The 26,698-nt window shown below is 41.8% G+C and overlaps 1 protein-coding gene across 2 annotated transcripts in view; it reads left to right on the plus strand.

The window, feature by feature from the left end:
• Nucleotides 1-204: 204 nt before the first annotated feature.
• LOC110534281 (storkhead-box protein 2) overlaps nucleotides 205-26,698 on the plus strand; it is a 65,162-nt gene continuing 38,668 nt past the window's right edge. The window contains exon 1 of one of the 2 annotated variants that reach the window (XM_021619045.3): nucleotides 205-1,289. In XM_021619045.3, coding sequence (XP_021474720.3) covers nucleotides 968-1,289 — 322 coding nt within the window. In that variant the 5' untranslated portion in view covers nucleotides 205-967. Of the gene's footprint in view, nucleotides 1,290-17,215; nucleotides 18,646-26,698 lie in introns of those variants that run through there. The other variant, XM_021619046.3, reaches the window with a different exon arrangement.

Below are 26,698 nucleotides of genomic sequence, written 5' to 3' on the forward strand. Positions count from 1 at the left end.
AACCTAACATATCATACTAATTTGAGTGTCCTGGATTTACATTTACTATGTTACGTCTAGACTGAGACCAGTCTGCCTAGACAGGTAGTCTATAGTTCTATCGCCTGTCATTTGACTGTCAAATATTTTTATTTTCACCTGTTGCAATACCCCGGTATGGAGCTCGTGATGTTCAGAGGGTTGGCTGTAGGTGGAGTTACGGTCAAATATTGGGTGGTCCTGATCCTCTTCGATTAGGCTTCTATCTTCTCAAAGAACTGAGGGTTTGACTGTGAATGGTATACAGTAGGCTATGTGTCAGGCGTTGTACACAGAACAAAAGAAAATGTAAACCAGTTTGGATTATTTCTTCATTTTTGGATGAATGCGGAGACGCGGTGCGCCCTCATTGAAAGGGAGGCTGCCTTTTGCACACCAAATGAAGTCATGAACGGCAGAACGATGATGTCATCGCCTGCACTTGCAGTTTATATATTCCCTATGCACTGATCGACGTACATACACAGCTGAGGGGTTCTCACCGTTTGCGAAAGTAATACGGATAGCCTTCCTTGGGAAGTGGTTCATGGAATAATCGGTTCACCTATTTTCTTCTAAAGGCTATATGTGAAAGCTTGGTTTTAAGAGTTCATTTGTCTGTTAAATTGGTATACTACTGTCGCCTGATAAAAACGTTTGACAAGTTAAGATTCGTTTTTGGATACAAATAGCGGGAACATTTATTGTAAGAATAGGCTATAGCCTACATTTCCATTTTGCGTGATGCAGATCAAATGTGTGCTGTCAGGTTTATTGTGTGGTAGCCTACAGTTTTCAATAGGCCTAAATCAAGATTGAAATATCAAGAAGATGTGCTCGTTTTGGAAATATATCAAAGTACGGAATAAAACATACTGTAAAACATGCTGCTCTGAGAAATTGGAAGTTGGTATCATTCATAGTGTCGCGGAGAGCGAAGCACTGAGACATGGATAAGTTTCTGCAGATCGCGCCTCACTCCCTGGCCATAGTGCTGTCTCGGGTTGGCGCCGAAGAGTCGCCCGCGGTAACCGACAAGCTCCAGCAACATCACACGGGCTACGAGATATTTGCCGACTTCAAAGCTGTCAACATGCAGCACTTCTGGAATAAGAAAGTGACCGATGCGATATCGGAGACTTTTTTCCTAGGCTGGATTGACGAGGATGTCCTGCTGATCCAAGGGAAGGAACACCACCTCGAGGTGCTCAGAGCGGGATGGACGAGGCGGGCCCTCAAACCGCCCGGAGGTTTCGAGATCAAGTGCATCGGTAAGACTGTACTCAATCAATCCTATAGGCTATCTGTGATTATCATCATAATGACATCCAGGCAGGTTGTTGTCACTTGTTTGTTTTGTTTATTGAGTAGCCTAAAGTACGTTTCAGGTCATCTGAACACTGTGGTGGTCCACTCTGCACAATAGGATGTTGTGCCTCAACTTTAATGAATAACAGTAGGCCTTTCCCACTGGGCAGACACTGGTTGAATCAACGTTGTTTTCACGTAATTTCAATGTACACATTGAACCAACGTATAATAGGCGTCGAATTGACATCTGTGCGCATTGGGTTGTGATCAAATGGAATGTGTGAGACTCATGGTACCCAGGAGGAGTAATGGGAGAACCCTGAGGCCAGCAGAAGAGTACAAATACATGTTAATTTATAGCCCTACCTGTGGTTTCCTTAATTCTCACTTTCCTCACCATTGTTCTGCTAGTAAGGGAAATATGTGTGGGACTTTGGAGTTTCCCTTGAAATTAGTGGGATCTGCTTGTATTTCAGGTAAACAATCAGAGCAGTAGAGATGCATGTGTGGTTAGAGCGAGTGGTGTGTGTGTGTGTGTGTGTGTGTGTATGTGTATACCATGAAGTTTGGGGACATGTGAAGATGAACCGAGGTGGTTGTCTAGTGCGGAAAACTTCAGGGTCGGTCACTCATAAATGCTTTGAAAGTCTGAACAAAATCTGCTTTTAGAGAGAGTAGGCTATTTGTGTTTTTCTTTATGTACTGTAAGCAAGAAATCAAATACCTATTGAGAAACACCATTGCTTTGTGAAGAGACCAAGTTCAGGACCATGTAAACATCTCTCTATCTCTCTCTCTTTCTGCCACATCAACAATTTCAAAAGGATGGGAAAGTTGCAAAACAGTCAAATATTGATTGAGAAAAAGTTTCAAACAAGGGGAGATTCTGTGCTTATTTGTCCATGGAGGGGGGTACCATGCCCTCCCTGACCCTACCACCAAAGCAGCCAGCACTGATAAGCTTTGGAATGTTTCCCTGATAGCTAATAAATAACCACAGATGAATACAGTCTCTAATCTAATGAGGGCTCTATATTAATGCTCATGCAAGCTGCTAGTGCTACTTGTCTTGCTTGGCCAGCGCAGTGCTGAACATACTACAGATGTGGAAAACTCTGTCTGCTGACCCATCTTTCATCTGACAAAACACAGTCATACTGTATCAGATTCATGTCTTACTGAGTGCTGGAAGTTGAATTCATATTCACAACAGTTAATAATCACATGCACATTGACTTGGCTTAAAAGGTGAGGAAATAGAGCTTTTGAAATTGAAAACAATGGTTGGCTCTGGATAGCAAAGTTCAGAGTCACAAGTTGGTCTAACCTAATAAGTTTGTTTGGTTGGAGTTAGCTGGTCTGCTACTCCCATGTCTAGAGAAACTAAGGTGGGGCATAGAATCACTGGCAGATTCCAGAATTTTCCACATATTTCTAATTCCAATGTTAGGCCATTCTATTCTGTATGTGGCTCTGTTGGACATTTTCTGGTAGTGTTGTGTGGGTGGGCTGTACTTCAGCCCGCAATCCGTATCACAGTCAGTACTTTCTTCTGCATAAACCTCTCCCATAGATGTGTGGGATGGCCATGGTTACTTAGACTAGCTAGAAGTCTAGGAAAGTTGTTTCTGTTTACTTGGGATACATGTATATCTAAGGTCTGCTTGTTCCTTTTCATTCTGAACACATACAGCATGCTAGTAGATACCCACAGACTTCCAGTCACTGCGCTAACGCTAGTTAGCATTGGCTCGCAAAACTACCTCTAACTTTCTTCATACTGGACACAGAGATTTAAAAATGGTATCCACAAGACTCTTGGGAAGTAGATCATTTTTATCATTGCCAAAATCCTGAAATATCCCTTTAAAATGAGGGTTTTCTCACTTGCCAGAGTCTGTTTTTGTTTTTGTCGGTTTTTGTTAGGTGCAATTGTGAACAATAGTCATGTCAGACATCAAATAAATCTAATAGGCCATTAATAATTCACTGCAGATCAAGGATAAATTGTCCTACCGGCGATGTGGCTAGATGTTCATGCACTCGACATTTGAAGGTCTGAAGACCAAAGGGCTCAGGTTGATCAAGCCATGTGGGGTGGGCTTTGCCATTTGTAGAAGATAGAAAATCACATAAATTATTGTTTTTACATTTTCGCTTTAACCAGACAAAACTTAAAAAAAAAATTTGATGCCAATTGTCAATTGTGTTTGTCATATGGTATTTGGCTGATTATAAATTGCTGTAGGGTTGGGATGTCTTCAGTCCTGAACAATGTCCGGAATTGGTAAGCTACTGATTACTGAACAACTAAATACCACCCAAAGGGATGTTGTGTTTCTTTGAATATCAAAGCTCTTGCATGTAATCTGATTTGTGAATTGCAGCATCCGGCAGCAAATGTTTTTTGCTATTAGATGTGTGCATCCGTTGACAGTAGCCCCTTCTTCCCCATCATGTCATTGTGGTAGTCACTGAGTAACAAGGGGGGTAGTGGAGGCAGCTGCTCCATGTGCATACCCACTGGGCACAGATGTCAATTCCACGTTGGTTCAACGTTATTTCATTGAAACGATTTGGAAACCATGTTGATTCAACCAGTGTGTGCCCAGTGGGTAGGTACCCTTCATTCACTGACTATTTATCTGGCCCAATTTGACAGAGGTAGTGGAAGAATGTTGTCCTTGGTTTTCTCAAGGTTAAAACCCACACACACCCTTGAATTGAGGAAGGAAAGGCGCATCCCACCTCAGCAGGAAAGCCCATAGCAGCTGTGACTGTGGGGTTGAATTGAATTCGATTAAACTCTAACCGGTTAAGTCAAAAAACAACATCCAAAACAAAATGTGCATTCCTGTACTCAACGAAACAATGTTTTCGCATTGAAGCCAAAATAAAACTATTGCAATTGGATTGAAACATGCTTTTTCTCGCTGTGCGGAAAAGCCTGTTTTTTTTACTTGTCCCAGAAACCTGGTTACAAGTTTAATTGAATGAAAGCCCTTTGTTTCCATTTGCGGGTTTCTAACAAAGGGCTACGAGAAGTGTCCCATGCAGGAAGGAAAGTAGAGGGTCTGTTCAGGAAAGGAACCATGCTAAACACTGAAGCACTCTCCCCGATGGAAGGAAGAGGAGGGGCCTGGAAGAGAGAATTGGGGGAAACGATAGACGTCACAGAAATGATTCTGGCAGTATGTCCCAGGTGGTAACAGGAATGACTCTGGCAGTATTTCCAAAAGGGTGACAGGAATAACTCTGACAGTGTTTCCCAAGTGGTGGGTTGGGGCCCCACTGATGCGTTGAGAGTAATTCCTCTCTAGGGTTGCAACTTAAGACTGGGTATCGGCCAGAAACATGTTTAATTACTTGGCAGTCGTGATGGAGGAAAAAACGTTTGAAATATATATTTTAAGTAGTATACTTTATTTAGCACTGTCTTTTTCTACATATTTGTGTTTACTTGGTGGGTCACAATAATATAACAAAACCTTTGGATGGGTCACACAATGCCGAGCTTTTTGTCGCCTGCTGCTCATTACTCTATCATTTGTATTCATATTTATTAGGGATCCCCATTAGGTGCTGCGAACACATTAAAGCACTTACATTACATATAAAAAAAGAGATAAAACAGTAACATTATTACACCACTACATACATATCTACAGTACAAAATGTATAATACCACCATACAACAATATTACAATGTATGCGTGTGTCTTTATCTTTGTGTGTGTCTCTTCACAGTTCCCGCTGTTCCATATAAGGTCTATTTTTCAGTGGTGGAAAAAGTAAGCAATTGTCATATTTGAGTAAAAATAAAGTTACCTTAATAGAAAAGGACTCAAGTAAAAGTGAAAGTCACCCAGTAAAATACTTCTTGAGTAAAAGTCTACAAGTATTTGGTTTTAATTATACTTAAGTATCAAAAGTAAATGTAATTGCTAAAATATACTTAAGTATCAAAAGTAAAAGTAAATGTTCAAGTCACTTCAAATTCCTTATATTAAGCAAACCAGATGGCGCCATTTTCTTGTTTTTTATTTATTTATGGAAAGCCAGTGGCACACTCCAACTCTCAGACATAATTTACAAATTAAGCATTTGTGTTTAGTGTGTCCTCCAGATCAGAGGCACTAGAGATGACCAGGGATGTTCTCTTGATCATTGTGTGAATTGGACCCTTTTCCTGTCCTGCTAAACATTCAAAATGTAATGAGTACTTTTGGGCATCAGGGAAAATGTATGGAATGTAGTGAAGTAAAAGTAGTCAAAAATATAAATAGTACACATACCCCCAAAAACGACTTAAGTAGTACTTTAAAGTATTTTTACTTAAGTACTTTACACCACTAGTATTTATATCTGATTCTACTGCTTGCATCAGTTACCTGATGTGGAATAGAGTTCAATGTAGTCATGGCTCTATGTAGTACTGTGCACCTCCCATAGTCTGTTCTGGACTTAGGGATTGTGAAGAGACCTCTGGTGGCATGTCTTGTGGAGTATGCATCATGGCTTTCATGGTGGTAAATACAGTAGACATCACTCACAGGTCCCTTAGTTACCTCACAAGGGCAGCACTCATAACCACATAACTTAATTTGAAGTTACTTTGAAATTATTTGTGCATGGAATTTCTTTAAATAATATCAACAAATTGTGTTTTAAAACAGGCATTTAAAGTCAATTGAACAGTTGGGTTGACAATGGGTTTCTAAAGGATCTGGAGAAAGTACTCAACAAAAAAGACAGCGATGAATACATTTTTCTCAGCTTTAATCCATTGTTATGATGAGCAGGTTCCAGGTGACTGACATTTCGATGTCAAGCTGATGTCCTCAGAGTGACCCAACACTTGCACTCAACTCCTGTTTAGAGCCTAGTGCCCTATTGAGACACAACAACGTGAAAATAAACACAAGGTTTGAAGAAAGTGTGGGCAATCTTACCCAGTGAGGGGCCGATGTGGGGGCGGGCTTTTGCTCCAGCCAAGCAATAGCACCTGATTCTACTAATCTAAGTTTTAATGGAAGACGATGAGCCTTCATGGAATTCAGTGATTCATTGGATGATTCGTAGAATCAGGTGTGTTACTGCAGGGGAGACCAAAAAACTGCACCCACAGAATTGCCCACACCAAATCTATAGCGATCTATACAGTAGTGATGTGTGACATCTTAGAGCAGGCTTAGTTTCTCAGAGATGTAGTACCTTATGCTTCAAGACATGTCGGCTTGCCCCCTAGGTCAATGTGGAAACTGTGAGAATTATTTTTTAAATAAAGGTGTTGGAATTACACTTTTAATTCGTAAGGCTTTCTCAAACCCCTAACCTGTTTCAACTTGAACGTTCACTAGATTTTAAATACAAAATTACAGACCTGTAAATAATAGTCCACATCCTGGATGTCTCTGATGTGTGATGGAAAGTGTTCTGTATTTACCCTCATTAGAACACTTCCTTCACTATGATTATGCCAGCAAATTGGGATACTCTGAAAACTAAAAGTACTGCATTTGGAAATGTTTTTTAGTACATGTTTAAAGCGTTTTTTTTTTGTGTGGATGTTTGTTTGGAATATAAACTTTGGCAAAAGTTTCTGCACTTGTCGTGGCACCAAAATGTGTTGAATTGTAATTGTTGTCTGCCCAGGTAGCCTACATTAACAAAGCCATAGAGGGAAGTTGATACTGCAGCTACACTGACCTCATTGGCCAAAATCAAGTATCAGTACCTCTGCAGATGTGGTTGCACATTGAATTAAGCATAATAAATAGTATTTTGTTTTCTCTCACACACGTACTTACTCTTTTCAATTTCGGCCCAAACGGGAAGTTGGTCCCTAGCCTAATACTGACCATATTTTGACCTATAGTGCATGTTTCCTATACACCGGTTCCATAGAAATTCTCCTTTGAACATGCTTCTTAGTCCAGGACAAGGCTTAATCTGTGTCTCGTCAACTGGACAGATTAAGTTTAGTCCAGGACTAAAAAGCATTCTGAATGGAGAATCTCTGTCTGGGAAACCGCATAGGCTTTTCATTTAGCTTTTCATTTAGCAGGGTGAGATTGCTAGTATTGCATTTTGTCGCTGCATTCACCTTGCTTAAAACCTGAAGATGATTATTGATGAATTACCCCAGCCGAATGGCAAGTTTACTTGTCTTGTTACTATTTATTATACATAATTGGTTTAGCAGTATTAGGAACTGATTTGTAATTAGGCATATAATATAATTATTCATGCATGTATCTTTAACCGTCTGTCCACTTGGTTTATTAACCAAGGAGAATCATGTCTCGTTAGTGAATTTTTAGATTTTATTTCTAATTAACATGCCTCTTGCTGTGGGCTTTTGGTCTCCATTGCTGTAGAGAAAGAAAGGCAAGGAATAAAGGCCCAGTGCACAATGTTTCTTCTAAGACCTCTTCTAACACTGTACTTCTTGTTGGCTAGCTAAGCGGATGACTCATCTAAGGGGATAGCAGCCACCAGGGGGCACAACACCTGGTTGCATATGACCATTGGCCCATCTTTTGAGTTCTGCATGACCAGATGCACATTTAAGAGCAAATACTAAAGGTACACCTTGTAAGGTGGACCAACTATTAAAGAGTGGGCCTTTACCACCAATCAAAATGTAAACATTGCAAATGCGTCACACTACATTTTCACTTGCAAATAGTGCCTGATCTGTGCTCAATTAATGATATTCGTTTTTTTTAACCAGGCAAGTCAGTTAAGAACAAATTCTTATTTTACAATTATGGCCTACCCTGGCCAAACCTTTGACATCTGCATTGCTTGCTGTTTGGGGTTTTAGGCTGGGTTTATGTACAGCACTTTGTGACATCGGCTGATGGAAAAGTGGCTTTATAAATACATTTGAACATTGTTGTACTCTATGCCTTTTTCTCATACAGCAGCTTCAAAATGTCAGTCTTTTGTATTGCTTTTTCTTGCGTCTGCTGTCTGCCTGTGCCTGGCTCTGTCTGTTTGTCGGTAGTCTGTTCTGTGTCTATAGCTCCAACAACAACTCTTGGCTCTTTTAAGGGATGGCACTCAGGAGCAGCTATGAGATCATCGGACTGGGTTGTCATGGCTACGAGCGCTGTTAAAGCGCGATTGAGAAATAAGATGGCTGGTGTGTTGCGTCTCCCTCCTCCTCTTCTCTTCCTCTCCTATTTTCTCTTTGGTATGAATGAACTTCAGCAAATTTGACACTGTCCCCTCCATCCCCCTCCCTCCCTCATCTCCTCTTTCATCCCTCCCTCATTTCTCCCTCCATCTATACTTATGAGTCAGCAGGCTCTGCAGCAAGCAATGGCCGCCACGCTAGAGAGACAATGACTGGGGGCTCCATTGTGAGCTGGGGGCTGCGTTCACACTCAAAAGAGCCCTTTGAGGGTCTTCAACAAAAACAAACATGCTTTAATTAAGGTAGGCTCAGTTTCTGGAGTGGTTGGCCAAGTTCTTTCTGGCCAATGCACAGTCGCAGTGTCAGTCTGTGGAAACTTATTGTTGCGGGCCGTACATATGTAGTATTTTACTTTGAGACTGTTTGCTACAGCAGGAAAATAATCCTGAAGCAACAGGAAATGTGAATTATTGTGTGGATTATTGTAGGGGTTTATACATTGTTCTTTATGGCATATCAAGTCTGAAATGTCACAAAGTGGAAATTAAAAACTTTAAAAACCTTTTAAAAACTCAAATATACTACAAGTTTGCATTTCCTACAAGAACTGGGTGTGAATAAGTATACAGTACCAGTCAAAGGTTTGGACACACCTACTCATTCAAGGTTTTTTTTAAATATTTGTTTTACTATATTCTACATTGTAGAATAATAGTGAAGACATCAAAACTATGAAATAACACACATGGAATCATGTAGTAACATGACAGTTTTGCACACTCTTGGCATTCCCTCAACCAGCTTCATGAGGTAGTCACCATGGAATGCATTTCAATAACAGGGGTGCCTTGTTAAAAGTTCATTTGTCAAATTTCCTTCCTTCTTAATGTGTTTGAGCCGATCAGTTGTGTTGTGTCAAGTTAGGGGTGGTATATAGAAGATAGCAGCCCTATTTGGTAAAAGACCAAGTCCATATTATGGCAAGAACATCTAAAATAAGCAAAGAGAAACAACAGTCCACCATTACTTTAAGACATAAAGGTCACTCAATCTGGAAAGTTTCTTCAAGTGCAGTCACAAAAACCATCAAGCGCTATGATGAAACTGTCTCTCATGAGGACCGCCACAGGAAAGTAAGACCTGCTGCAGAGGATAAGTTCATTAGAGTTACCATCCTCAGAAATTGCAGCCCAAATAAATGCTTCACAGAGTTCAAGTAACAGACACATCTCAACATCAACTGTTCAGAGGAGACTGCGTGAATCAGGCCTTCATGGTCGAGTTGCTTCAAAGAAACCACTACTAAAGGACACCAATAAGAAGAAGAGACTTGCTTGGTCCAATAAACACGAGCAATGGACATTAGACCGGTGGAAATCTGTCCTTTGGTTTGATGAGTCCAAATTTGAGATTTTTGGTTCAAAAAGCAGTGTCTTTGTGAGACGCAGTGTAGGTGAACGGATTATCTTTGCATGTGCGGTTCCCACTGTGAAGCATGGAGGTGTGATGGTGTAGGGGTGCATTGCTGGTGACATGGTCTGTTATTTATTTTGAATTGAAGACACATTTAACCACCATGGCTACCACAGCATTCTGCAGCGATATGCAATCCCATCTGGTTTGCGCATAGTGGGACTATCATTTGTTTTTCAACAGGACAATGACCCAACACACCTCCAGGCTGGGCTATTTGACCAAGAAGGAGAGTGATGGGCTCCCGAGTGGCGCAGCGGTCTAGGGCACTGCATCTCAGTGCAAGAGGCTTCACTATAGTACCTGGTTTGAATCCAGGCTGTATCATGTCTGGCCGTGATTGGGAGGCGGCGTACAATTGGCCCAGCGTTGTCGGGGTTTGCCAGAGTAGGCTGTCATTGTAAATAAGAATTTGTTCTTAATTGACTTGCCTAGTTAAACAAAAGTTTTTTTAAAAGTGATGCATCAGATGACTTGGCCTCCACAATCACCCAACCTCAACCCAATTGAGATGGTTTGTTATGAGTTAGACCGCAGAGTGAAGGAAAAGCAGTCAACAATAACTCCTTCAAGACTGTTGGAAAAGCATTCTTGGTGAAGCTGGTGGAGAGAATTCCAAGAGTGTGCAAAGCTGTCATCAAGGCAAAGGGTGGCTGCTTTGAAGAATCTAAAATATATTTTGATTTAACACTTTTTTGGTTACTGCATGATTCCATGTGTGTTATTTCATAGTTTGATGTCTTCACTATTATTCTACAATGTAGAAATTAGTAAAAATAAAGAAGAATCCTTGAATGAGTAGGTGCATCCAAACTTTTGATTGGTACTGTAGGTGGAAGGCTAAGCTGTGACTGATCAATTTGTCTAATCCAAAACACATTTGAAAGTGTGACAAAAGTGTCAATAGCTGTGCCTTTTAGGCATACTGTACAGTCAGTCATAGGTTTTGTTGTTGTTGACATCTGCTGTGATGGCAGGAACCACGTAAGGTCATGTACTACCATTAGAGGGCAAAGTAGGGTACATTAAGCTACTGAGAGGAGGCTATGACCACACTCAAACGCATGAACACAGATAAAATTGTATTTGACGTACATCATTGTTCGTTTTTGTTCGTCAAAAGTACAACTCAAGTCAACTATTTGGCAACGGACTGTCAGACACAAAGTCCCAGTGTGCCGATGGCCTACAGGTACGACCACATTGAGATGCATGAACACAGATGAAATTGTATATGTCGTATATTGTTGTCCGTTTTTGTCTATCAGCCCATCTCTATTTTTTGGGGACCAGTTGTATACTTTAAGGCAACCATATTGTGCAACTATTTTATGGACAATCATCTATGTTGATATTCTTCTGGCAATAGATGACTCACATTCAAAAAACATTGGTTTAATCAGAATTTGCAGGCACAGCATCTCAGTGTGGCCATACCATGAGAGAACTACTGCCCGCACTCATTGAAGCCACGGAGTTCAAGGCCGACCGCGGTACTGCAGGCTTTGTTAGCAGAAAACAGAAAATATCAAATTGTATTTGTCACGTGCCAAATACAACAGGTGTAATGCTTTCTTACAAGCCCATAACCAACAATGCAGTTTTAAGAAAAATAAGTTAAGTAAAAAATAATGTAATGGAGGGCAAGGGAGTCTCGAGGTTTTGCTCGCCTGAGGTACAGTATCTCATTATAAGCTGTAGACCACACTATCTACCTAGTGAGTTTTCATATGTATTTTTCTTAGCTGTCTTACGTACCACCACAGACTGATGCTGGCACTAAGACCACACTCAATGAGCTGTATACCGCCATAAGAAAACAGGAAAACGCTCATCCAGAGGCAAAGTTCCTAGTGGCTGGGGACTTTAATGCAGTGTAACTTAAATCCGTTTTACCTCATTTCTATCAGCATGTTAAATGTGCAACCAGAGGAAAAAAAACTTGCGACTACCGTTACTCCACACACAGAGATGCGTACAATGCTCTCCCTCACCCTCCATTTGGTAAATCTGACCATAATTATATCCTCCTGATTCCTGCTTAAAAGCAAAAACTAAAGCAGGAAGCACCAGTGACTCGGTCAATAAAGAACTGGTCAGATGAAGCAGATGCTAAGCTACATGACTGTTTTGCTAGCACAGACTGGAATATGTTCTGATGGCATTGAGGAGTACACCACATCAGTCACTGGCTTCATCAATAAGTGCATTGATGACATCGTACATACCCCAAACAGAAGCCATGGATTACAGGCAATAGCTGCACTGAGCTAAAGGGTAGAGCTGCCACTTTCAAGGAGCGGGACTCTAACCCGGATGCTTTTAAGAAATCCCGCTATGCCCTCCGACGAACCATCAAATGGGCAAAGCGTCAATACAGGACTAAGATCGAATCGTACTACACCGGCTCCGACACTCGTCGGATGTGGCAGGGCTTGCAAACTAATACAGACTACAAAGGGAAGCACAGCCACGAGCTGCCCAGTGACACAAGCCTACCAGATGAGCTAAATTACTTCTATGCTCGCTTCGAGGCAAGTAACACTGAAACATGCATGTGAGAGCACCAGCTGTTCTGGATGACTGTGTGATCACGCTCTCCGCAGCCGATGTGAGTAAGACCTTTAAACGGGTCAACATTCACCAGGCCGCAGGATGGATTATCAGGACGTGTACTCCGAGCATGCGCTGACCAACTGGAAAGTGTCTTCACTGACATTTTCAACCTGTCCCTGACTGAGTCTGTAATACCAACAGATCCACAGATGATGCAATCTCTATTGCACTCCACACTGCTACCTGGACAAAATGAACACCTATGTGAGAATGCTATTCATTGACTACAGCTCAGTTTTCAACACCATAGTGCGCTCAAAGCTCATCACTAACACCTCCCGCTACAATTGTATCCTGGTCTTCCTGTCGGGCCGCCCCCAGGTGGTAAGGGTAGGTAACAACACAACCATCACGCTGATATTCAATACAGGGCCCCTCAGGGGAGCGTGCTCAGTCCCCTCCTGTACTCCCTGCTCACTCATGACTGCACGGCCAGGCACGACTCTAACACCCTCATAAAGTTTGCCGATGACACAACACTGGTAGGTCTGATCACCGACAATGACGAGACAGCCTATAGGGAAGAGGTCAAAGACCTGGCTGTGTGGTGCAAGGACAACAACCTCTCCCTCAACGTGATCAAGACAAAGGAGACGATTGTGGACTACAGGAAAAAGAGGGCCGAGTACACCCCTATTCTCATCGACGGGATGTAGTGGAGCAGATTGAGAGCTTCAAGTTCCTTGGCGTCCGCATCACCAACAAACCAACATGGTCCGAGCACACCAAGACAGTGGTGAAGAGGGCACGACAACGCCTATTCCCTCTCAGGAGACTAAAAAGTTTTGGCATGGGTCCTCAGATCCTCAAAGCTGCACTATCGAGAGCATCCTGATGGGTTGCTTCACTGCCTGGTATGGCAACTGCTCGGCCTCCGACCACAAGGCACTACAGAGGGTTGTGTGTACTGCCCAGTACATCACTGGGGCCAAGTTTCCTGCCATCCAGGACCTCTATACCAGGCGGTGTCAGAGGAAGGCCCTAAAAATTGTCAAAGTCTCCAGCCACCCTAGTCATAGACTGTTCTCTCTGCTCCCGAATGGCAAGCGGTACCGGAGAGCCGAGTCTAGGTCCAAGAGGCTTCCAAACAGCTTCTACCCCCAAGCCATAAGACTCCTGAACAGCTTATCAAATGGCTACCCCAGAATATTTGCATTGCCCCCCATCTTTATATGCTGCTGCTACTCTTTGTTATTATCTATGCATAGTCACGTTAATAATTCTACCTACATGTACATATTACCTCGACTAACCGGAGTCCCCACACATTGACTCTGTACCAGTACCCCCTGTATATATCCTCGCTATTGTTATTTTACTGCTGCTCTTTAATTATTTGTTACTTTTATTTCTTACATTTTTAAGGTATTTTTCTTAACTGCATTGATGGTTAAGGGCTTGTAAGTAAGCATTTTTCTGTAAGGACTACTACATCTGTTGTATTTGGCGCATGTGACAAATAAAAATGTATTTGATATCCAAAAGTGTGTTTATATTTGGGGGCACAAGATAAATATCATATATAGTGTGCCTTTTATGTACTGTATAACTAGCCTAAATATGGTTTAGTTTACTTACCCACAGAATAAGCATAGTTGCTAAAGATTCAGCTTTTTTCCATTGAGGGTATCCTATGCTGTGGATATGCGGGAGGATGCAAATTGGCAAGAGACAAATACAGAAAGCTTGGCAGATTTGGTTACTGTTGATATCTGTTTCGGACAGATATGGTCTTGTTGTTTATAATAATAACAATATATTTTGGTTAAGGGACAGATACAATTAAAACATGAACACATTGAATCATTAACATTCAGATGCATTGCACCATCATGCTTTAACGTGCACTAATTTAAGTCCCATCGGCCCCTAGATGGGATTTAACATAGTAGAAAGGAAAAGTTATGTCATCTTGCTGAATCTACATTAAAGGCCCAATGTAGTCAAAATTCTGATTTCCTGAAACTAACACTGCACAAGTGTGGAACATTTGATCAGTGTTATTTCCTGATAGTTACTGGTTGAAAATACAATCTACAACAGACTTTGCATGGGTGGAGTTATGGCCTGCCTAGTGACATTACCAGGCGGCGAAAGTTAATAGACCAACAACAAAAAGATTTCCAAATCTATCTGCCAATAACAGCTAGTTTTCAGGTTAGATGTCCCTCCAATTTGGCCCCTCCAATTAGGTCACTCACTATAAGGACCACTCCTAGACAGTACCAAGCTAAATTCTTGCTTGAGAAATTGTGTTTTTTTGTTTATTTTTTTACCATTGTAATGGAAAAATATTACTGTAAGGAACTTAATTGTTACCCAGAAATGATTTGATATTGAGATAAAAACGTCTGAATGCCTTATGTGACCCTGACATTTAGACAGTTACAACCAAATTCATGCATGTAATTTTGAGTATATATATTTTTTTGTTTGTTGCATAAATAACATAATATTGGTTTTTCAACTGTGATTAAATGTACTTCATGGTGCAGAAGTAGTCAAGAATAGCCAAGAGTTTACGTGTCACGCCCTGACCATAGAGAGCCTTTTTATTCTCTATGTTGGGTCGGGGTGTGACTAGGGTGGGTAATCTAGGTTGTTTTTTCTATGTTGGCCTCCTGGTATGTTTCCCAATCAGAGGCAGCTGTTTATCGTTGTCTCTGATTGGGGATCATATTTAGGCAGCCATTTCCACACTGTGTTTTGTGGGATCTTGTTTCTGTATAGTTTCCTGTGAGCGAGCACTGCATGAACTTCACTGGTATTCGTTATTGTTTTTTGTTCGGTTCACTTTAATAAAAAGATGTCAAACCGATTTCATGCTGCACTTTGGTCCGAATGTATTTACGACGCTCGTGACATCACGCCATGACTCATGGAGGATGATGCCTGATAATAGCAAAGTTTCATTGAATTCGCCCCCCAAAAAGTTTAATCTAATTAGGTGTGTGTGTAGAAGCCTCTCTGATCTCATTAATTTGTCTCTGCCATGGCCTGTAATAATTGTTAACGTCCTTGAATTACAAAAAAAATGTCAATTTTGAGGGGAAAAGGATTAAACACCTTTGGCTCTGTACATACTCAAGTTGTACAACTGATGTACAACACATCTGGCACAACTGTTGTGATACAACAGAGTTTGTCTGCATAAAACTAATTACACAAGTGTTGTGGAGACACTGCACAATTGTTGTGTAAACATTTTGTGTGCAGACAAACTCTCCATTGTATCACAACAATATCAGTTGTATCAAAACCTTTGCATCAAGTAAGTTGTACATCAGCTGTTCAACCTGAGTGTGTATGGGGTCCCTCTCATCTTCCCTGAAATTTTATTACATCTGGAAAACTCATGTAGACTTCAGGGGAACTCCTGACTTTAAGTAACACTTTAAATCCTTGCCTTTTGGTCTATGATGATTTAATCTACAGTAGAATCTCAAAGATACAAACCTCAGAGCTAAGGACTGACTGGTCTACCAAACATTGTTGTGAAATACAACATTTATTAAATACAAAAATTGGCTTCTGTAGGCTAATAAATGTAGATGGGGTCTTACTCTATGAGTTGTCTTTAGGGGTATCACTCACAAGTGGGAATAAGGGAAAGAAGTCCAAAGCATGACATTTCAAGGAAGAATCCCTGTTGTTTAAAATATATTTAACTAGGAAAGCCAGTAAAGAACAAATTATTATTTACAATAATGGCCTACCCCAAAGACACGGGGCCAATTGTGCACCACCCTATGGGACTCCCAATCACAGCCAGATGTGATGTAGCCTGGATTTGAACCAGTGCATTGAGATGCTGTGTCTTAGACCACTGCACCACTAAGGAGCCCATTTAAAAATTGTAAGCCAAGTAAAACTATATGCGGTTTTGAATAGAAATAAGAAATGTGAAATCAATTTCAGTAGGGACTCCTGAGTGGCGCAGTGGTCTAAGGCACTGCATCTCAGTGATAGAGGCATCACTATAGACCCTGGTTCGATTCCAGGCTGTATCACAACCAGATGTGATTGAGAGTCCCATACGGTGGTGTACAATTGGCCCAGTGTAGTCTGGGTTTAGCTGGGGTAGGCTGTCATTGTAAAATAAGAATTTGTTCTTAACTGACTTGCCTAGTTAAATTAAAATAATATTGATGAAGCAAATCCTTGATGGTGTTTCTGTTGTATTATTTAATACCATTCATTGTTATACAGTGGTTATATAGAGGGGCTAATCATTTTAACAATTTCATCTAACAGCAGAGCTTTCATAGGCTGGGCCAAAATCTGGGGGCGGAGCCAAGCTTTGGGGGTTGTTCAGTTGCATGTAATGCAGGACAGTTCCTCAATTAGCATGGGACATGTCTCAAGAGGGTAGCGAGGGAGATGGTCTCATGCTTATCCTGCCCCCTTTCCTGCAGTGGCACTGCACAGCTGATAGAGAGAGAGTTAGAGAGGGATGGAGAGCAAGAGTGAGGGGGGTGGTTAAAAAGAAACACTCAGCCAGAGGCTCTCATCATTAGTACCTTAATAAATTGCTTGCAGGACACATGTGGCTGCTGCATTTGTGTGTGTGTGGATGTTATTTTCTTTCTTCTCCACTATACTTGTGTCCTCGGTCTCTCTCTTTCTCTCCCTACCCCTCCCCTTGTCTCAGTCACCCAGACACAGACACACGCATGCTCACGCAGAATCTCGCACAGTGGGCAGGCACGCACACACACACCCTTTCTTGAGGTTCTGGGAGCAGTGGCAGCTGCGGTGGTTACCGTTGAAAGACATTGGCCGTTGACTGGAGTTAGCCGTAGCCCTGTCGGTTGAATGAATGGATGCTCCAACGAGCCTCTTAGGATTGGATTCTCGTATTGGATTTTCACGAGAGAGGAGGATATCTATTCTGGGATTTGTTTTATTTCTATGCGCTCCATCTTTTTTTTTCTCCCCACCCTTTCTCGGTGTGGTGTCGTCGAGGACGAGCGGGTCTTGCGCGGTGGATTTGGCCTCCGCTACACTCTGCAATCTATAGAGTTTTTCTGTGGAGGTCGGGGTAAAGGGCGCTATTCTTTCTCCTTTTTTCCTCAAAGGGGGGGGCTCTTTTGTTTTCCGGGGCTCGGCCGAGCGAGCCCTATAGTTCCCATGGTGAATTGAGCTATTGTGGAGAAGAGCCTCGACAGCTAAACTGCCGATTCTCTACCCCTCTCTTCCCCCTCCTCCACAAAAAAAACTCGATTCACCTGAATCAACCCCCCTCCAACCTTCCTTTCCCACACCTCCATCTCTCATCGCCATCCTCTCTCCTTGCCTCCCATGCCCCATTTCCTTCATCCTTACCCCTGCCACCCCTCCCCTCCCGCAGCATAGCGGCTACGTAATGTGCCTCCCGACGCATGCGAACAGGGATGCTACAAATGGTGGTTTGGACTGATCGCTGACATAAAAAAAGGGTGATGCCTCGCGCAACCAGCACCGCCTCCGCCGCAATGGATCAGCCTGGGAAAACGCAGCAGATGCCAATCCACCGCAGTCTGGATTGAGGGGCGGCTGTAGTAGTTTGCCTGTGAATGAGAAAACGTGCGTGTGTGTGTATGCAAGCGTGCACGCTGGTCCTCCGTCATGTCTCTCGCCTGATCCCTTGCACCGGGCATCCCTGATGATGTTTTAATTTATTTTTAATTTAAGGTTTATTTAACTAGGCAAGTCCGTTAAGAACAAATTCTTATTTACAATGACGGCCTACCCCGGCCAAATCCGGGCGACGCTGGGCCAATTGTGCGTCGCCCTATGGGACTCCCAATCACGGCCGGATGTGATGCAGCCTGGTGTGGGGGAGGCACTAAGCCTCTGGTCGGCCTCCCCCCGAACACAGTAGTAGCCCCGTGGCAAGCCGCTTGCCCCAGGGGTCGCTATGAAAAAGACCCGCAGCACTAATTTGCGGCGGGCCTGGCCCAGTTCGGACCTGTCCGAGCGGCTGCCGGAGCGCACCCGCTCCCGGAGCGAGAAGGACTTCCGTCTCCAGCAGAAACACCACCACACTCCCCCTCCTCCACCCCACATCTCACCAGGTCCCCCCCGGGGCTACCAAATGCCAGGTGAGTCTGACAGCACCCCCCACCACAACCACTACCATCCCTAATTCACCATCTTGTCAGATGTTGGCAAGCATGTGTGAAGTTGTACATGAGGGTTAGTAAGGTCTTGGTTTCTTCCAAGATCACATTTTTTCCAAGGCTACTATTGGGTTTCTATGGATATGGAATATGTGATGACAAAGGGTTGAGTTTGTGAGTGTCTGTGTTCTGTAATGCTTGTGAAATAAAAAATAAAAAAGTTTAAGTGACATAGTAAAAGGGTAAAGACAATATTGGAATTGAATGGTCCCAGGCAAGGATATTGCATCACGGCGGTTTGGTTATTTATTAATTAAAATGGTAATATTAGGATTTTAGTACAACCAAGGGCTAAAATGGTAAGCAATGGGATGTTGTTGGAGCTACAGCTTTGAAACCCTCCCATCACAGATTTTTCTTTCCCCTTGAATCATGGGTTGAGGTGTGAGTGATCTGCATATCCATATAGCATGCACATTTCTGTGAGATGCTTGTCCATCTGGTACTGTTGTGTGAAGTGTCAGATAGGACTGTGAAATGGGGTATAATCAATAATGTAGTTCATGGTCTATGTTTTTAATGACACCATGGTACGTTTTAAAGGGATATTTCACATTGCTTTTGTTTAAACAGCCAATCTAAAAAACAAAACATTTTCGGATGAAAATAATCTCTCCCGTTTAGCATATTTTCAATTTAATGTAGAAGTCATCTCAAAATAATTTAAAACCAAATCATTGTTGTGCAATACAATTCATTATATAGATGTTTTTGGCATGAAATATAAAAACATTCTAACCTTGGAGTTTGACTTTCATTGGCGTGACTTGTTTAAATTGTGATGTTTCATCAGACTAACTAGCTACATGATCTCCTTGCTTGACTGCTTGACAAGCTAGCTAATTTATTAGCCAACATCAGCAACCTATACTGAACAAAAATATAAACGCAACATGTAAAGTGTTGCTCCCATGTTTCATGAGCTGAAGTAAAAGATCACAGAAATGTTCCAAAAAGCTTATTTCTTTCATATGTTGTGCACAAATGTGTTTACATCCCTGTTAGTGACCATTTCTCCTTTGCCAAGATAATCCATCCACCTGACAGGTTTGGAATATCAAGAAGCTGATTAAACAGCATGATCGTTACACAGGTGAACCTTGTGCGGGGGACAATAAATGTGCAGTTTTGTCACACAACACAATGCCACAGATGTCTCAAGTTTTGAGGAAGCATGCTGAGTGCATGAATGTCCACCAGAGCTTTTGCCAGAGAACTGAATGCTAATTTCTCTACCATAAGCTGAATCCAAGGTTGTTTAAGAGAATTTGGCAGTATGTCCAACCAGCCCCACAACCGCAGACCACATGTAACCATGCCAGCCCAAGAACTCCACATCCGGCTTCTTCATCTGCAGGATTGTCTGAGACCAGCCACCTGGACAACTGATGAAACTGTGGGTTTGGACAACCAAATAATTTCTGCAGGGAAGCTCATCTGCATGCTCATCATCCTCACCAGGGTCGTGACCTGACTGCAGTTTGGCGTTGTAATTGACTTCAGTGGGAAAATGCTCTCCTTCGATGGCCACTGGCATGCTGGAGAAGTGTGTTCTTCACGGATGAATCCCGGTTTCAACTGTACTGGGGAGATGGCAGACAGCATGTATGGCATCGTGTGGGCGAGAAGTTCGCTGATGTCAGCGTTGCGGACAGAGTGCCCTGAGTTGCTGTGGGATTATGGTATTGGCAGGCATAAACTATAAACAATGAATACAATAGCATTTTATCGATGTCAAGTTGAATGCACAGAGATACCGTAACGAGATCATGAAGCCCATTGTCGTGCCATTCATCCGCCGCCATCACCTCATGTTTCAGCATGATAATTTACGGCACCATGTTGCAAGGATCTGTACACAATTCCTGGAAGCTGAAAATCTCCCACTTCTTCCATGGTCTGTACAGTATACTCACCAGACATGTCACCCATTGAGCACATTTGGGATGCTCTGGATCGATTACAACTGTACCCTATATGAATACTTCGTTCTTACCTTCCTTGAAGTAATCACAGACGTGAATTGGTTGGATCTGTGAAAGTAATAGGATGGTACCTTGCTTACAGCTAGCTACATGTGTGTGTACCTCCAGAAAACAAGGAAGGAAGGATGCATTTCTAAAGTATTGAAAGAAGTTCCTGGTGGTTCCTGTCCACTAAGCAAAATATAATTGACAATACAATAAAAAGGCATCCTTGTCTGACATTTAAGCAACGTTCATTTTCAGTTCTATGTGAAATTGTTTAAAATAAAGTCGGAAGTTTACATACACCTTAGCCAAATTCATGTAAACTCAGTTTTTCACAATTCCTGACATTTAATCCTAGTAAAAATTCCCTGTCTTAGGTCAGTTAGCATCACCACTTTTATTTTAAGAATGTGAAATATCAGAATAATAGTAGAGAATGATTTATTTTATATTTGATTTCTTTCATCACATTCCCAGTTGGTAAGAAGTTTACATACACTCATTTAGTATTTGGTAGCATTGTCTTTAAATTGTTTAACTTGGGTCAAACGTTTCAGGTAGACTTCACACAATAAGGTGGGTGAATTTTGGCCCATTCCTCCTGACAGAGCTGGTGTAACTTGAGTCAGGTTTGTAGGCCTCCTTGCTCACACACGCTGTTTCTGTTCTGCCCACAAATTTTCTATAGGATTGAGGTCAGGGCTTTCTGATGGCCACTCTAATACCTTGACGTTGTTGTCCTTAAGCCATTTTGCCACAACTTTGGAAGTATGCTTGGGGTCATTGTCCCATTTGGAAGACCCATTTGTGACCAAGCTTTAACTTCGTGACTGATGTCTTGAGATGTTGCTTCAATATATCCACATAATTTTCCTCCTCATGATGGCATCTGTTTTGTGAAGTGCACCAGTCCCTCCTGCAGCAAAGCACCCCATAACATGATGCTGCCACCCCCGTGCTTCACGGTTGGGATGGTGTTCTTCAGCTTGCAAGCCTCTCCCTTTTTCTTCCAAACATAACAATGGTCATTATGGCCAAATAGTTCTATTTTTGTTTCATCAGACCAGAGGACATTTCTCCAAAAAGTACGATATTTGTCCCCATGCGTGGTCCCATGGTGTTTATACTATTGTTTGTACAGATGAATGTGGTACCTTCAGGCGTTTGGAAATTGCTCCCAAGGATGAACCAAACTTGTGAAGGTCTACCATTTTTTTCTGAGGTCTTGGCTGGTTTCTTTTGATTTTCCCATGATGTCAAGCGTAGAGGCACTGAGTTTGATGGTAGGCCTTGAAATACATTCAACTTTAGATAGAATAAAGTATGGAAAATGTATTATTGCACTTCTGTTAGCATTTTAAAAGCTTCTGAGCTGGCAGTAATCATGTTCAATGGGTCAAATCAAGGCCAGTCCATTTGGGACTAAGTGGACCAAGCATTGATAACTATTTTTGGTCCAAATCAAGGCCAGCCCAAAAATCAATGGCCCAATAAAGGCCAGGGTGGACCAGCTTAATTTCAACCATTTATCAATTTACATGGACGTCCTGCGTCAGTCTGTACTCACTTGATGGGTGTAGATGGGTGATCTGTAGAAAACGACAGCCAAACCAGCAATTAGGTTGGTGAAAATAAGTCATTTTTAGGGATCAACTTTGAATCTCATTGGATATTTGAATAATTAATGACATGTAACAGGATGAATTTGAATAAGTGACATATGATAATCAGCCTTTACTCACAGAAATTCCGTAAGACTTACATTTTTAGAGAATCATAACTTTGACAGGGTTTCTCCACCCGTCAACTGATTGTTAGCTGATTCAGAATTTGAAAAGTACACAAAATCATAGAGGAAATAAGAAATTTACTTGTCCCATTTTCTATGGGATCAAAGTGATTTACATTTGTGGAAAGTTATTTATTATTTGGATTGGTGATTCACATTTGCGAATACATTTGGCTTGATATTGATCCCATAATTTTCACCCACTCTATTAGTCTTATGTACAGGATGCGCATGCTATACACCGTCCAACGAAATGCTTACTAGCAGGTTCTTTCTCGTCAATGCAAAAACAATAATAAAAGATAAGATTACAAACGTAAAGTAAATGGCTCAGTAGAATGGAAAACATTTTAGCAGAAGTATAGTACAGGAAGACACAATTTATAGCACAATATTTACACGGGTTTTGGGGATTGGGGGACAAGTGCTAAAAGTTTGCAGTATTTAGCAATAATAATACGAGTCTGGTAGCAGCAGTTGTGATGTGTGTGTGTATAGCTGGAATGTGTCTGTGTGGGTGGGTGGGTGAGTGCGTGTGTGCTAAGGTGCGGCGAGTTAGTGCATGTGGTCAGTTAAAGTGTTCAGCAGTCTGATGGCTTGTAGATAGAAACTGTCTCTGAGCTTGTTGGTGTCAGACGTCATGCTCCGATACCATTTACCCGACGGTAAGGGAGTGAACAGCTCATAGCTGGAGTGTGTGGGGTCCTTGATGCTGCAGGACTTTCTCAGGCACTGCTTCGATTAGATGTCCTGGATGGGTGGAAGCATGGTTCCACTGATGTACTTGGACGTCTTCACCACCTGCTGGAGGGCCTTGCAGTGGTAGACAAAGCAATTCCCGTACCAGAACATGATGCAACCGTTCAGGATGCTCTCGATGGTGCAGTGGTAGTATTTGGAGAGAACCGGGAGTGGCATGCCAAATTTATTCAGCCCCCTTAGGAAGTAGAGGCGCTGTTGCGCCCTCTTGACAAGAGTGGTGGTGGTGTTGGTCCATGTCAAGTCCTCTGTGATGTGGACACAGAGGAACTTAAAACTGATGACTCTATCTACTGCAGTCTCGTTGATGGGGATCGGACCATGGTCCCTGCTTCCTGCTTCCTGAGGTCAACAATCAACTCCTTTTTTTATGATGTTGAGGGAGAGGTTGTTGTCCTGGCACCACAATGCCAGTTCACTTACCACTTCCTTATAGGCTGACTTGTGGTTGTTGGTTATCAGGCCTGCAACAGCAAACTTGATGATGGAGTTGGTGTCGTGCAAAGCCACGCAGTTGTGGGTGAACAGGGAGTACAGCAGAGGGCTGAGGACACTCCCCTGGGGGGGCCCTGTGTCAACATGTCACACATTAAGTTGCATGAACTTACTCTGTGTGCAATAATAGTGTTTGACAAGATTTTTTTGAATGACTACCTCATATCTGTACCCTACACATACAATTAATTATATGTAAGGTCAACCAGTGAATTTCGAACACAGATTCAACCACAAAGACCATGAAGCTTTTCCAATGCCTCACAAAGAAGGGCACTTGTTGGTTGGTAGATGGGTAAAAAAACAGACATTGAATATCCCTTTGAGCACAGTGAAGTTATTAATTACACTTTGGATGGTGTATCAATATACACCCAGTCACTCAGTTGCCAGAGAGGAAGGAAACCATTCAGGGATTTCACAATGAGGCTAATGGTGACCTTAGAACAGTTAGAGTGTAATGGAGAAAACTGAGGATGGATCAACAACATTGTAGTTACTCCACAATACTAACCTAAATGACAGAGTGAAAAGAACATGCATTGTGTTTGCAATAAGGCATTAAAGTTAAACGGCTAAAACAATTGCTAAGAAAGGAACTTTATGTTCTGAATACAAAGCATTATGTTTGGGGCAAATCTAACATAACACATCACTGAGTACCTCTTCATTTTTCAAGCATGGTGGTGGCTGCATCATGTTATGGGTATGCTTGTCATTGGCAGGGATTAGGGTAGTTCTTTAGGATAAAAAATAAATGTAATAGAGCTAAGCACAGGCAAAATCCTAAAGGAAAACCTGGTTCATTCTGCTTTCCAACACACACTGGAAGAACAAATTCACCTTTCAGCAGGACAATAACCTAAAACACAAGTACAAATATACACTTAAGTTGCTTACCAAGACGACGACATTGAATGCTCATGAGTGGCCTAGTTACAGTTTTGACTTAAATGGCAAGACTTGAAAATGGCTGTCTAGCAATGATCAATAACCAAGTTAACACATCTTGTAGAATTCTGTAAATTATAATCTGCAAATATTGTACAATCCAGGTGTGCAAAGCTCTTAGACTTACCCAGAAAGACTCACAGCTGTAATCGCTGTCAAAGGTGAATCTAACATGTATTGAATCTTAACATGTAAATGAGATGTTTCTGTATACATTTTTTTCATACATATGCAAACATTTCTAAAGTGTATTTAATAAATTTTGAATTCAGGCTGTAACACAATTACATTTTGACTAAGTCAAGGGGTATGCATATTTTCTGAATGCACTGGCAGAAGCAGATGTGCTTGAAATCTAGCAAACAGATTCTAAAATTTGTTTGTCTTTATGAAGTAGAGCTGGGCCTGTTTTCCCAAAAGCATCTGAAGGCTAAATGTTATTTCTGGCTCAATTCTTGGCTAGGACCATGTGGACCTGGGCCCCAGCTGCAGTTGAGGCGTGGGTAGAGAAATCAGGCCACGGTAGTGCTGCGGTGTTAGCCAGCCCTCTATGTAGTAATACGTATAGAGGAGAGGGAGGAGGCTGCGCATGAGTAAGCCCTTGTTCCCTGCCTCCAGTCAGCTGTTTGAGTTGTAGAAAATCAGTCAGCCACTAAGATGACGCCTCTTAAGCCTCTGGAACTGGTACTGTATCTCTCTCTCTCTCTGTTACTCACTTCGGGCCAAATCCTAATTACAGTTACGTGCAACTCGAACGTTCATTCAAATATTCAGTATACAGTATATCAATGAAGGATTTGTGTGACAGTTTGAGCTACTCATCTCGTTGTCTCGCTCCACATTCATATACTGAACGAGGATAAAAAAGAATCACCCTCATTCTGGCCATCCCAGATGCTGACATCACTGACTAACCTCTGTAGGATTTCCTCAGGATGATTGTATTAAGGGTAGCAGAGAGGAGCTTGAGAGATGGAAGCACTAATAGCTCTCACTTCTCTGCATTCTTCAAACATGGACTGTACACAGGCAGCAGAGTTGTCATTGTTGATGTTCTTATTAATGACAATGCAAAAATCCAGTTGTTACTGTACAAATTAAGTTATTTTGCTTTTACGAGAAGCTGTAAATTCTAGATGGCATCAGAAAAATGAAGGAAATTTGGTCAAATGTGACGAATAATAATAGTAACACTGGTGTCCTGTCAGGCAAGAATAAATGAATGAATGCAAAGCTTAACTGCCCTGTTTTCGTCATTGGACCTGTGATAGCCTCAATAACCAGGTTTCCAATTACCTGACATGTGAAAAAAGTAACGATGGGCTGATGGAAACAGCAGGAAATGCCGGTACAATTTATAAATGTTGACAGAATTTGTTCGTTCGACATGATGGGGTCTTTTTGGTACGTGAATGGAAGTGTAGCTAATATTTTTTTAGCTAAGATATTTTTGTTCCACCTGTTTTCATCACTAGCTACGTTTCCATCCAAAAAAAGATATGTGCATTTACCAGCAGTGGTGGGTTTCCATCAAACTGCCTTGTTGCGAATAGCAAGCTGTGTGTAATGACTTATATACTTTGTCCTATAACGTTTAATTGATCAAATAAAAAACATAATTTCTTTGTTTTATTCTGTCAATGGTTTTGCCACAAAAAGCCTTGCGATAAATGTCAAATTTGCCCACCCTGGTCTTGGCACTTGCACTCACTGAATGAACACACTGAATTAACACTTATTTTAACTTAATATAATACATCAATAAAATCAATTTAGCCTCAAATAAATAATGAAATATGTTCAATTTGGTTTAAATAATGCAAAAACAAAGTGTTGGACAAGAAAGTAAAAGTGCAATATGTGCCATGTAAGAAAGCTAACGTTTAAGTTCCTTGCTCAGAACATGAGAACATATGAAAAAGCTGGTGGTTCCTTTTAACATGAGTCTTCAATATTCCCAGGTAGGAAGGGGCCTCCCAGGTGGTGCAGTGGTTAAGGGTGCTGTATTGCA

This window comes from Oncorhynchus mykiss, chromosome 10 (genome assembly GCF_057628025.1).
Source record: "Oncorhynchus mykiss isolate SJ-2025 chromosome 10, ASM5762802v1, whole genome shotgun sequence".
NCBI classification, from domain to species: Eukaryota; Metazoa; Chordata; class Actinopteri; order Salmoniformes; family Salmonidae; genus Oncorhynchus; species Oncorhynchus mykiss.